Here is an 11,456-nt window from a genome sequence, read left to right as displayed (position 1 = left end):
GGTCCTTCACGATCTTCCTGGCCTTGGTCCAGCACCGCCTGCTGTAGATTGAGTGCAGGTCAGGGAGCTCGGAGCAGATGGTGCGCTCAGCTGATCGCACAACCCTCTGTAGAGCTCGTCTGTCCTGCATGGTGCTGTTCCCGAACCAGGTTAAGATGTTTCCCGCCAGGATGCTCTCTATGGTGCACGAGTAAAAGTTCCTGAGCACCTTGGAGGGCAGTTGGAAGTCTCTCAAGCGTCTGAGGTGGTAGAGACGCTGACGGGCCTTTTTCACCACGGTGTTGATGTGACAGGACCATGACAGGTCCTGCGTGATGTGAACTCCGAGGTATTTGAAGCTGTCCACTCTCTCCACTGGGCACTCGTTGATGACGGGGGTCTGGTAGTTCCTCTCCTGCTTAGTGCTGAAGTCCACTATCAGCTCCTTTGTCTTACTGACGTTTAGAAGGAGGTTGTTCCTCTGGCACCAGTTCTCCAGATTCCTAATCTCCTTCAGGTAGGCCGTCTCGTTGTTATCAGAGATCAGGCCCACCACGACGGTGTCGTCAGCAAACTTGATGATGGTGGTGGAGCTGGTAGTGGCCACGCAGTCATATGTGTACAAAGAGTACAGCAGGGGGCTCAGAACACACCCCTGGGGGGCTCCAGTGCTGAGAGTGGTGGAGGCTGAGACATGTCCGCCCATCCTTACTGCCTGTGGTCTGCCAGTTAGGAAGTTGGAGATCCACTGACACATAGATGAGCTGAGTCCCAGATGCTCCAGCTTGGTGGTGAGTGTGGAGGGAATTATGGTGTTAAATGCAGAGCTGTAGTCTATGAAGAGCATTTTAACATAATTCCCCCTTCTAGTGTCCAAGTGAGTGAGTGATGTGTGGAGGAGATGAGAGATGGCATCGTCTGTGGAACGATTTGGACGGTAAGCGAACTGTAGTGGGTCCAGTGTGTCTGGTAGTGAAGAAATGATGAAGTCTCTGACCAGGCGTTCAAAGCACTTCATCACTACTGAGGTGAGGGCTACAGGGCGATAGTCATTGAGAGAAGCAGGGTGGGGTTTCTTCGGGACAGGAACAATGATGGACTCTTTGAAGCATGTGGGGATCACCGACTGAGATAAAGAGATGTTGAATATCTCAGTGAACACAGGAGCTAGCTGGTATGCGCAGTCTCTTAGGATACGACCTGGGATGCCGTCTGGTCCTGCTGCTTTCCTGGTGTTCACTCTCTTGAAGGCTCTCCTTACTTCATGCTCGGAGATGACGAGCACGTTTCCGGTGCTGGCAGTATCTTCCTGTCTGCAGCCGTTAGCGCCGCCAACACTAGCATCGTTGGAGTCCTTAGCTGCAGCCTCGAAGCGAGCATAGAAAGTGTTCAGCTCGTCTGCCAGAGTCACGGCCGCGTTCGTCATACCGGTTGTTGGTGTTTTATAGTCCGTTATTGTCCTTAGTCCCTGCCACAGGCTCCTAGAGTCACTCTGTTGGAGTTGTGACTCTAGTTTCCTCCCGTAGCGCTGCTTCGCCTCTTTCACCGCCCTCCACACGTTATATGACGCGGCTTTGTACGGGTCCATGTCCCCCGTCATGAGTCCCGTGTTGTAGGCAGCGGTGCGGGATCTCAGAGCGTCGCGGATGGTTTTATCCACCCACGGCTTCTGGTTGGGAAACGTTGTGATAGTCTTTGTCTCCACGGTATCATCCGCTAGTTTCCCGATGAATCCCACAACCGCTTCCGTAAACACGTTGACGTCATCGTCGGAGCTGTTTCTGAACATGCCCCAGTCTGCGTCATCGAGTGCGTCCTGTAACGCGGCCACCGATTGATCCGTCCAGCGCGCGACCTTCCTCTGAACAGGAACTTCCTGTTTCAGCCTCTGTTTGTATTTTGGCATGAGGAAGATGGCGGCGTGATCGGATTTGCCAAACGGAGGGCGAGATTGTGCCTTGTAGCCGTCCTTGACCGTAGTGCAGCAGTGGTCCAGTGTCCTCTCACCTTTGGTGGGGCAGGTGATGTGTTGATAAAAGTTCGGCGCTGCACGTTGGCACTATTAAAGACCCCGTCACAATAAGCGCAGCGTCCCAGTGTTGTGTCTGGTGCTGTGTGAGTGCCTCATGCAGCTCGCATAAGGCGGTGACCGTTCCGCTTGTGGTGGAATATAAACGGCACTTATAATGACCGATGTAAATTCCCGAGGTAGATAAAAAGGACGACACATGATGGACAGTAGTTCCAGATTTGGTGTGCAGGAGCGTGTGAGAGGAATAACGTTCGCACTGTTGCACCAATTGTTGTTCACCACCATTTATTGTATTTTATTCTATTATATATAGCATCTTATTCTTATTATTGTTATCCTATTCCACTGTTGTTGTTTTTTGTTTGTTTGTTTGTTCTATACATTTTGCTACTGTAACTTTGCACTGTCAGCTTTCTGCTGTGACACAAATTTCCCACGTGTGGGACTAATAAAGGTGATCTTATCTTTTTTTTTTATCTCTCTTAACCACAGGATGTTTCTCAATAAGTGTACTTGTGTTTACTTCTCTCAAAGATTTATTTATTGCTTTTCCAACAACATTTTAACCAACAGGAAGAGAGAGTTCAAATAAAATAGAGGAGGAAATTTAAAAAAAAATTGAGTGTATAATAGTAATATATGTACATCGTGTATGAACAGTGTTGGGGAAACACAGATATAGTTATATATACTCTCACATGTAGATCATTCAGATATTATTACAGAAAAAAAATTATATACAGATAAGTAAAATACCCCCCCCCCCCCCCCAAACACACACACACAAAAAAAACAAGGGGAACAGACAGTGCTCCAAAAAAAACAAACAGGTATAACACAGCGAGTCAATAGGTTGAAGTGCATTATTCCAGGACAGCTGCAACACTACTTCTCCCATACAGGTTAAATGGATATAGTCATTTCTGTTCACTATCGATCATCTCCTCACTTTCCAAAAATAACAAAAAATTTCCCCACATTTTTTTAAAGGAAGCATGTTTACCCTTTATCATAGACGTAAGTTTCTCCAAAGCGAGGGATTTTGACAGTGTCGACAACCAAGTTCTCAAGTGTGGTCTACTAATGGATCTCCATGATTTGGCTATGCTATATTTCGCCTGTAACAGGCAGAAGATTGTGGTTTTTTGGAGAACTTTGCTCAGCTGGATTTCAGCGGGGAAAATTCCTAGGATGCATAGTTTCAGACATAGATTCAGCTTGACACTTGTAATATGCGCAAATACATCTAAAACTTCTTTCCAAAATTTTCTGATTTCTGAGCATCCCCACAGGCAATGCATCAGTGTGCCTTTTTCCACACATTTAACACATATGTCCGGAGTTTTGGGGTCAAATTTGTTTAATAATGTTGGGGTTATATGTGTTCTCATTAGCCATTTATACTGGATTAGTTTAAATTGAGTGTTTATAGATTGTGTTTGGGCTTTCAAACTGTTTTTTTGCCATTCCTCTGTAGTTATTCTACACTCTAAGTCTTGACACCAGGCGAGTCTTTCTTTTTCTGAGGATGTTTGAGAGCCATCTCTGAGGTTGCTATAAAAACGGGATATTAAACCCTTCTTCAGCTGATGGTTTATTGCTATGTCCTCTAATGAGTTTAGAGTGGGCAATGTTAGGGATTTTTGAGTTTTTGAAATGAAGCTTCTGATTTGAAGAAATTTGAAGAAATGTTTAGTTGGAATGCCAAATTTCTGTGTCAAGCCATTAAAACATAGTAGGGTGTCCTTGTCAAATAGGTCTGCAACTTTGCACAGGCCTCTGACGGCCCACATTTTAAAACCCAAATCTTTCAAACCGGGTTTAAAGGCCCTATTGCCCCAGATAGGTGAGAATTGGGATAGTGCTGGCGTTTCATTTTTAAACTTGAGTGCATCGAACCAGACACGGATGGTATTTTTAACAAAGAGGTTCGATGTATCTTTCATCAGATCTTTATACTTTGCGGAGTACAGGTAAGTGCTGAGCGGTAAGGGGGTAGTGCTTGTCCTTTCTAAATTTACCCAGGGTAAGGTTGTCGTTGAAAACCACCAAGAGGCCGCAGAAAACTGGGCAGCCCAGTAGTACCATATGAGGTTTGGAACACACAGACCTCCCCTGTCATACGGGAGATATAGTAGTGAAAGGCGCAGTCTGGCTCGTCTATTATTCCAAATGAATTTAATGAATATTGTTTTTGCCTTTGTGAAGAAGTCATCTGGAGGGCTGAGAGGAATGACTTGGAAGAGATATAGAAATTTTGGGAGAACGTTCATCTTGAGAATATTTACATGTCCAATCAGAGAGATTGGCAGCATAGACCATCTATTGATTAAGTCAATAACAGAGTTGATTGTAGGAGAGTAATTTGCATGTACCAAATTGTTAATTTTTGGAGTGATACCTAGATAGGTAAGACTGTCTCTGGCAACTTGAAACATTGTTTGAATAGGTGGTTTAATTCTTTCAGAATGGTTAAAGAAGAGGATGGCCGACTTGGATTCATTAATTTTTTAACTGGAGATATTGCCAAAGGAGTTAATTGTCTTGAGTAGCTGGGGAATTGAGCTCTTTAATTTGGACAGCATTAAGATAATGTCGTCCGCGAATAATCCAATTTTGGACTCAATATTATTTGTTCTAATGCCAGAGATATTTTGATTGTTCCTTATCGCAATAGCCAATGGTTCAATTGCTAGGACAAAGAGAAGAGGTGAAAGGGGGCAGCCTTGGCGTGTACCTCTACCCTAGATAGAATGGTCTAGATATGATGTTGTTAGTTCTAACTGAGGCTATAGGTTTATTATATAATATTTTTGACCCTTGTGTTTACTTCTGAAACGTCAGTCACTTGTACTGTTACAATTGAAAGTATGCATTGTATATTAAAGTATGCCCAGAATGCCTACATGTTTTGTTCTTCCCATTCAATCAAGCAAGGATTGGTCATGACTTGTGTGTATAGTATTTGTATTCTGCTGTAAGTAGTATTTTATTCACTTCTACTGTTGCAACTGAAACTATGTATTGTATATCAAAGCATGCTCAGAATGCCTACATGTGTTTTTGTTCGACCCATTCAATCAAGCAAGCATTGACCATCATGACTTCTGGGTGTGCTTGGTTCAGCAAACCACATCAGTTTCGATCAAAACTAATTTTTCTATATCTCTGAGCCTGACATTAGAAACCCCCTCTAGGCTTTGTCACTCAGTGGAAGTGAAACATCAGATATATTTCACTGATATGTATGTATGTATAAATAATGTATAAATAATGCACACAGTACAATACTACTACACCCTTGAAAACGGTGAATAACAGCTTGAGATAGAAAAAGAGTCCACCTTTGTGTGTTAATATGCGACAATCCCACTAGAGCAAACTCCACATTGTAGCTGGTGCAGAATAAACACTACACCAAACAATGGCATGCTATATTTGAGCTTTCTACAAGTTTGCATGTTCTAACTTGTCTTACAGCAGATATCAGTTAAACGTCTAAGCTCTGGAATTAAGCACACCCACATTGTGGGTGAAGCAACCGCAGCTGTGAGAGACAGTCGAGTGAAACTCCACCCTGTTGTTGTTCCACAGTAAAGAGAGATGCACAGACGATCAGACTGAGCTCAGACCAAACTAGCAGCTTCCTCTGAGTGAGTCCAGCTACAGGAGAGAAAAGTGGAAAACTCCAACACTGCTGCTTCAAGCTGCTGACGCTCCACACACTGAATGTGAGTTTGAGCAAAAACACGACTCAAAGGAAGTTTCAGTGAAGGTGGTAGAGGAGGGAGGGGAGCCAGGACTGACTGTACTGCCTCTCTCCTGTTTTCAGCTTCACTCACAGACTCAATGGCTTCCAGATCAGAGGATCTCTGCTGTCAGGTAAGTCAGGAGATCTTCAGTATTCCCATTGTTGTTTCATGTAATGAAAGATGTTCAGAGAAATGAGTACTGTTAATAAATCAAAAGCACCACGACTGCAGTTTTTGTGTTGGATGTAAAAAGCGCACATGACGCTGTAAAGTAGGCTAGAATCATGGCGGCGGTCAACGACGGTCCAGACGTGGGATTTCTCTCATGGAAATATGCATATTATTTTTTCCTTTGGTAGGTGGCATAGTGCACTTGTGGCAAGTAAGCAAGCTAGAAGACTGGCACTCTTGCTGGGTATCCATTTAGCAACACATTAACAAGAAAAGTCTGAGTAAAACCAAAGTTACTTTCCCTAGTAACTAGTTACTTTGAAAGTAACAAGTAACTTGAAGTAACTGAGTTACTTTTGATGGAAGTAACTAGTAATGTAACTAAGTTACTAATTTAAACTAACTTACCCAACACTGACTACCACACACCAAATCAGGTTGTTGGTACTTGCTGGCTTGTGTAGCCTCAAAAGCTCAACACTGCGCCCAGCATCCTGGAGCAGTTCTGTTGTCTTTTGTACGTGTTTTGAGTTTTTATGTGCTTCGGCGTTTTTACGTGTTTTGGAGTTTTTACGTGTTTTGGAGTTTGTACATGTTTTTACGTGTTTTGGAGTTTGTACATGCTTCAGAGTTCGTACGTGATTTGAAGTTTGTACGTGCTTTGTCTCTAGGGGCCACCGTAAATATACTTTTATTTATTCACTCCACATAAAATGTAATAATGAAATCATAAAATACAAAAATCAACTATTCACATTTCAACTTTTAACTATTTAAATTTTCAGCTTTTTCCTTTTAGACAAATTTAAAGTGAAAACAACACAAAACACTGCAAACCACTATTTATACTATACCTTTCTAATGTGACGTTGTTGCCCCTGGCTCTCTTTCTCTCTCTCTCTCCCTCTGGCTCTGTTCCTGTGCTACTGAGTATAACTACCGCCCCTCCCCCCTCTGCCCAGCGTAAAGCACAAGGCTCACGTGCAGAGTGAAGCGGAAAAAAAGTGCGAGAAAGAGAGAGAGAGAGAGAGAGGGTGAGAGAAAGGAAAAAAAAAAACACGTGATAAGGATAAGGAGCCAGCTCGCGTCGTTCACATCAAAGAGCCGGCAGAACGACTCATCACTACTGCCTCTTGCTCGCGAGGCAGCAGGGAGACAGTACAATAGCAGGGCAGCAATCTAAATACAATGAACAAAGAACACCAGACTCTTTCAAAGTAAAACAGGAAACATGGAGAAATAGACATGACACGAACTTGACAACAAGTACAACACAGACATGACAGGTAGACAGTACAGGGCGAGATGACAGAAACAACTAAGAAACAAAGGACTAAACTGCAACCTAGAAATTAACTAGATGAGCTAAACTAGAACACAAATGAATACAAAAGACACATAAAAACTCAAACACTGGGTCACACGACCCAGTATCATGACAATTGTGCTGCAATAGGTGTAGGCTGCTGGGGCATTCTCATGATGTTGTGAGTCTCTCATCTTTGAGGTGTATACACACCTCACACTGTGTAAATACACCTTTCTTCCTTTATATATTTCTCTGCACTGAATTATGATTATTCATCTCTGGCTCTCTTCCACAGCATGTCTTTTGTCCTGTTTATGAGGGTTCATATAATTGTTTTTATCTGTATTATATGATTTAAATTACAATATAAAGTGCCCTGTGACAACTTCTGTTGTGATTTGGTGCTATATGAATAAAATTGAATTGGACCCTTCCCTGAGCCTGGTTTTGCTGACTTTTTTTTTTTTTCAATTAAAAGGGAGTTTTCCCATCCCAATGTTGCACATGAGCACTTGCACATAAGGGGTCATATGACTGTTGGATTTTTCTCTGTTGTTTTATTGCAGGATCTACCTTGTAATATATGGTAGACCCTGCAATGTCTTTGAATATAACAATTCAATAAACAATTAAAAGAAATTCTACATGTGCACAAAGTTAAGAACTTACATTACTATGTGTTCCTCATTCTTCCAGGAGAGAGATCAGAGAGCTTCAGAGGCTCACTGCAGTCTGCACTCTGAGAAACTCAAACTCTTCTGTCTGGACCATCAGCAGACAGTGTGTCACATCTGCTGCGCCTCAGAAAAACACACCAATCACAGATTCAGACCCATCGATGAACCTGCACGACAATACAAGAAGAAACTTCAGGAAACTCTGGAGCCCTTAAAGGAGAAGTTAAAGGTTTATGAAGAAGCTAAAATGAAGTTTGATCAAACAGCAGAACACATTAAGGTCCAGGCCCGACACACAGAGAGGCAGATTAAGGAGCAGTTTAAGAAACTTCACCAGTTTCTTGCAGAGGAAGAGGAGGACAGGCTGGCTGCAGTAAGGGAGGAAGAGGAGCAGAAGAGTGGGATGATGAAGGTGAAGATGGAGGCTCTGAGCAGAGAGATAGCAGCTCTTTCAGACACAGTCAGAGCCACAGAGGAGGAGCTGAGAGCTGAAGACGTCTCATTCCTGCACAACTACAAGGCTGCAGTGGAAAGAGTCCAGCGCTGCCCCCTGCTGGATGATCCACAGCTGCCCTCAGGAGCTCTGATAGACCAGGCCAAACACCTGGGCAACCTAACCTTCAACATCTGGAAGAACATGAAATACATGGTCTCCTACACTCCTCTCATCCTGGACCCAAACACTGCTCATCCAAACCTCATCCTGTCTGAAGATCTGACCAGTGTGAGAGGAGGAGAGAGGCAGCAGCTTCCTGATAATCCAGAGAGGATTCATTTGTTCTACTCTGTCCTGGGCTCTGAGGGCTTTAACTCAGGGACTCACAGCTGGGATGTCGAAGTTGGAGACAGTACAGGGTGGGAACTGGGTGTGTTGGCAAAGTCTGTGGAGAAGAAGAAAGAGTTATGTGCTGGATTATGGAAGATAAAATTATGTGAAGATAAATACTACGCACACTCACCATCAGCTCCTCTCACTGCTCTCGTAGTACAAAAGAAGCTCCAGAGGATCAGAGTGAATCTGAACTGGAACAGTGGAAAATTGTCGTTCTCTGGTCCTGATATTAACAAACACATTCACACCTTCAGAGACACTTTTACTGAGAAGTTGTTTCCATACATTCGCAGTCGTGAAGAAGTGAAGGTGTTGCCATTGACGGTGTCAGTGTCAGTGGAGCAGGTGAAATGAGGATGATTACATTTCTAATGTTGTTTCCTCTTATTAAGTTGTATTTGTACTCTCAATGACAAATTGTAATAATACAATTGTGATGAATTGTAAGACTGCACAGCTTTCGAGCGGGATTGCTTTTAAGATCCAATTAAAATCAATGCACTCAGAAAGATTCTCTGGAGAAGATTAGAATTCTTGAAACAGAGTTTATTCACTGCATCATATGAACAGCAAGAACATACATACAGCAGAAAGCGAACAAAGCAAAACCACCTGGGGCGTACAGCCTTTAGCACAAGCAGCAAAGGAACACAGAGACAGACAGAAACCCTTTGCTTTGGCTTATCATAATAGGTCAAGACACGGTCAAACATCGCACATAAATACTAAATATTAAATCTTACAACAGGCAGTCAGCATAATCTTTTATTATACATATATTATGGTGATCCTCATATAGAGCTGGGCGATATAAGATTTTTTCTTATCACGATATGTTTTTTTTTCCATTTCAGGTGATAACGATATATATCACGATATAAGCCAAATAACTATATTTGTAAGATTTAAATGTGCCGTTGCTCACAAGTAAAATGTGAAATAATCAGCAGCTTGTTTTTATTTAAATATTTATTTCCCATAATAAGTTCAACAGGGTAGATGTACTTAAGGAACATGAGACTTTTTCAGATAAAGGCAAATATTGCAAACTACACAAAAGGCAGCCGCTAAAGCGTTTAAGTTTCAAAATAGAACAAACGAAACAGACTACTAAATTGTCAATTCCACTTAGAAACAAAATATTAATTCTAAAAATAAATCTTAGTTTGTTTTACAGAAGAACAGACAAAACTGACTAACTTTTGTCAATATCAAATAAACTGAGAACTAAAAGGAAATTCTCAATCTCTCCTTGTTGTATAGCTGAGCTTTTCAAACAGTTTTAACAGTTACTTTAGTCTGACAAAAGCCGAATGACGAATTAGCGCTTCCAGTCAGAGACTATTTCCAGACTTGCTTTCGGCACAATTTACAGTGAACGCTACTCTTTTTTTTTTTGTCAGACTTGAAATAGCCGAAATACCTTCACACTACGGAACTTCTGTGGCTCTTCCGTTCGACAATCTCTCCGGCATTGGAACCATCATCTGTTTTCTCTTCGGTAACCTTCGGTCACGCTCGGTTGATTTTTCTAGTCGGCACACTCATTTCCTCCTTACCCGGGCGGTATGGTGGCTGGCTGCTTCCCAAACAAATACACATGTGCGGCTTGGCACTTGTGCTGTACGTAACAAGTCACGTGACGTGACGCTGCGGCTGTGATTGGTTCGGCTCTGCGCTACTTAATTTGGATTGGCTGTTCTTTTTTTTTTTATTTTTTTAAGAGGACAAGAGCGGCGAGGTCTATCGCAATAGTTTAATTTTTCTATTGAGAAAAAGTTATATCGCAATACATATCGTTATTGTTCTATCGCCCAGCTCTATCCTCATATATAAAATATCCCAGTGTGGGTTTATAGTGTTTTTGTGTATGATTGTAAAGCATTAAAATTATCCTTAAGGTGATTTTATCGTGATGGGTTCAGTATTTCTGTTATAATGTTACTGTTTTGGTTGTGGTGCATGAAAGAGACTGAGTGAGTATTGAGAGATGGAGAGCGAGTTATTCAGGAGAACTTTCAGTGGCATTAACGGCCCTGTTACTGTACCACCTAAATAAACAATGGTGAGGAAGGGTCTACGAGTAAGTTACAGTATATATTTTCAATGCAGATAAATATGTAGTGTATATAGTTATATGGGTATACATATTATCCAATAATCCTCCATGCCTGAACAGATAACCAATAAGAATAATTCATTTTTGTTAATTATTCAGATTAATTTGTTTTACCATCTGAAAAAGGGACATTTTGTTTTTGTAAATGTAAATATTCAGTTTGCTTCTGTTGCGCTTTTTAAAAACATGTAAGGATTACGATATATAGATAAAAAGTGTTTTTTCTTTTAATTGTGGTATATATTTCATTTTACAAATTTTTAAATAAAAAAATACTTATATATTATGAACAGAAAGACTTTCTTTTGTTGTTGGTCCGGTGTGGTTCTGTAACCATTACAATTGCTGTCTGAAGGCACCCACTGGATTTGCTCTACCAAGTGGATTATTATGGCCTTGCCATATTGACACACAGCTCAGGATCAGCTGTTGAGAGAGGAAAAAACAATAAGAGAAAACAAGCAAAAGAAAACAACATAATTACAATAGTCTAGCTAAGTGTAAATAACAGTAAATATTAAATGTTATTGTGCATCACACAAGATCGACAGCACACAATGTGCCTTGAGGTAGCATCCATGAAAG

The 11,456-nt window shown here is 41.7% G+C and overlaps 1 protein-coding gene across 1 annotated transcript; it reads left to right on the top strand.

Annotated features, from left to right (window-relative positions):
• The first annotated feature begins 5,688 nt into the window (after positions 1 to 5,688).
• Positions 5,689 to 11,101, top strand: LOC146578358 (E3 ubiquitin-protein ligase TRIM39-like). Its single transcript, XM_085269441.1, has 3 exons — positions 5,689 to 5,742; positions 5,844 to 5,893; positions 7,940 to 11,101. Exons 2-3 carry the CDS (start codon positions 5,861 to 5,863, stop codon positions 9,104 to 9,106), a joined length of 1,200 nt encoding a protein of 399 aa, XP_085125567.1. The 5' UTR covers positions 5,689 to 5,742; positions 5,844 to 5,860; the 3' UTR covers positions 9,107 to 11,101.
• The last annotated feature ends 355 nt before the right edge of the window (positions 11,102 to 11,456 follow it).

Source organism: Mchenga conophoros, linkage group LG3 (genome assembly GCF_057382185.1).
Source record: "Mchenga conophoros isolate Kocher_MC1m ecotype Shallow Benthic linkage group LG3, M_conophoros_male_GT1.1, whole genome shotgun sequence".
Lineage (NCBI taxonomy): Eukaryota > Metazoa > Chordata > Actinopteri > Cichliformes > Cichlidae > Mchenga > Mchenga conophoros.
The sequence above is the reverse complement of the archived record's forward strand: the minus strand, read 5'-3'. Positions and strand labels throughout refer to the sequence as shown.

What these genes read in the sequence shown, in the direction of transcription:
- LOC146578358 (XM_085269441.1), top strand. Translation starts at nt 5,861, where the DNA reads ATGGCTTCCAGATCAGAGGATCTCTGCTGTCAG. An exon ending in CAGAGGATCTCTGCTGTCAG is followed by an intron (nt 5,894 to 7,939) that starts GTAAGTCAGGAG and finishes TCATTCTTCCAG; the next exon opens with GAGAGAGATCAGAGAGCTTC.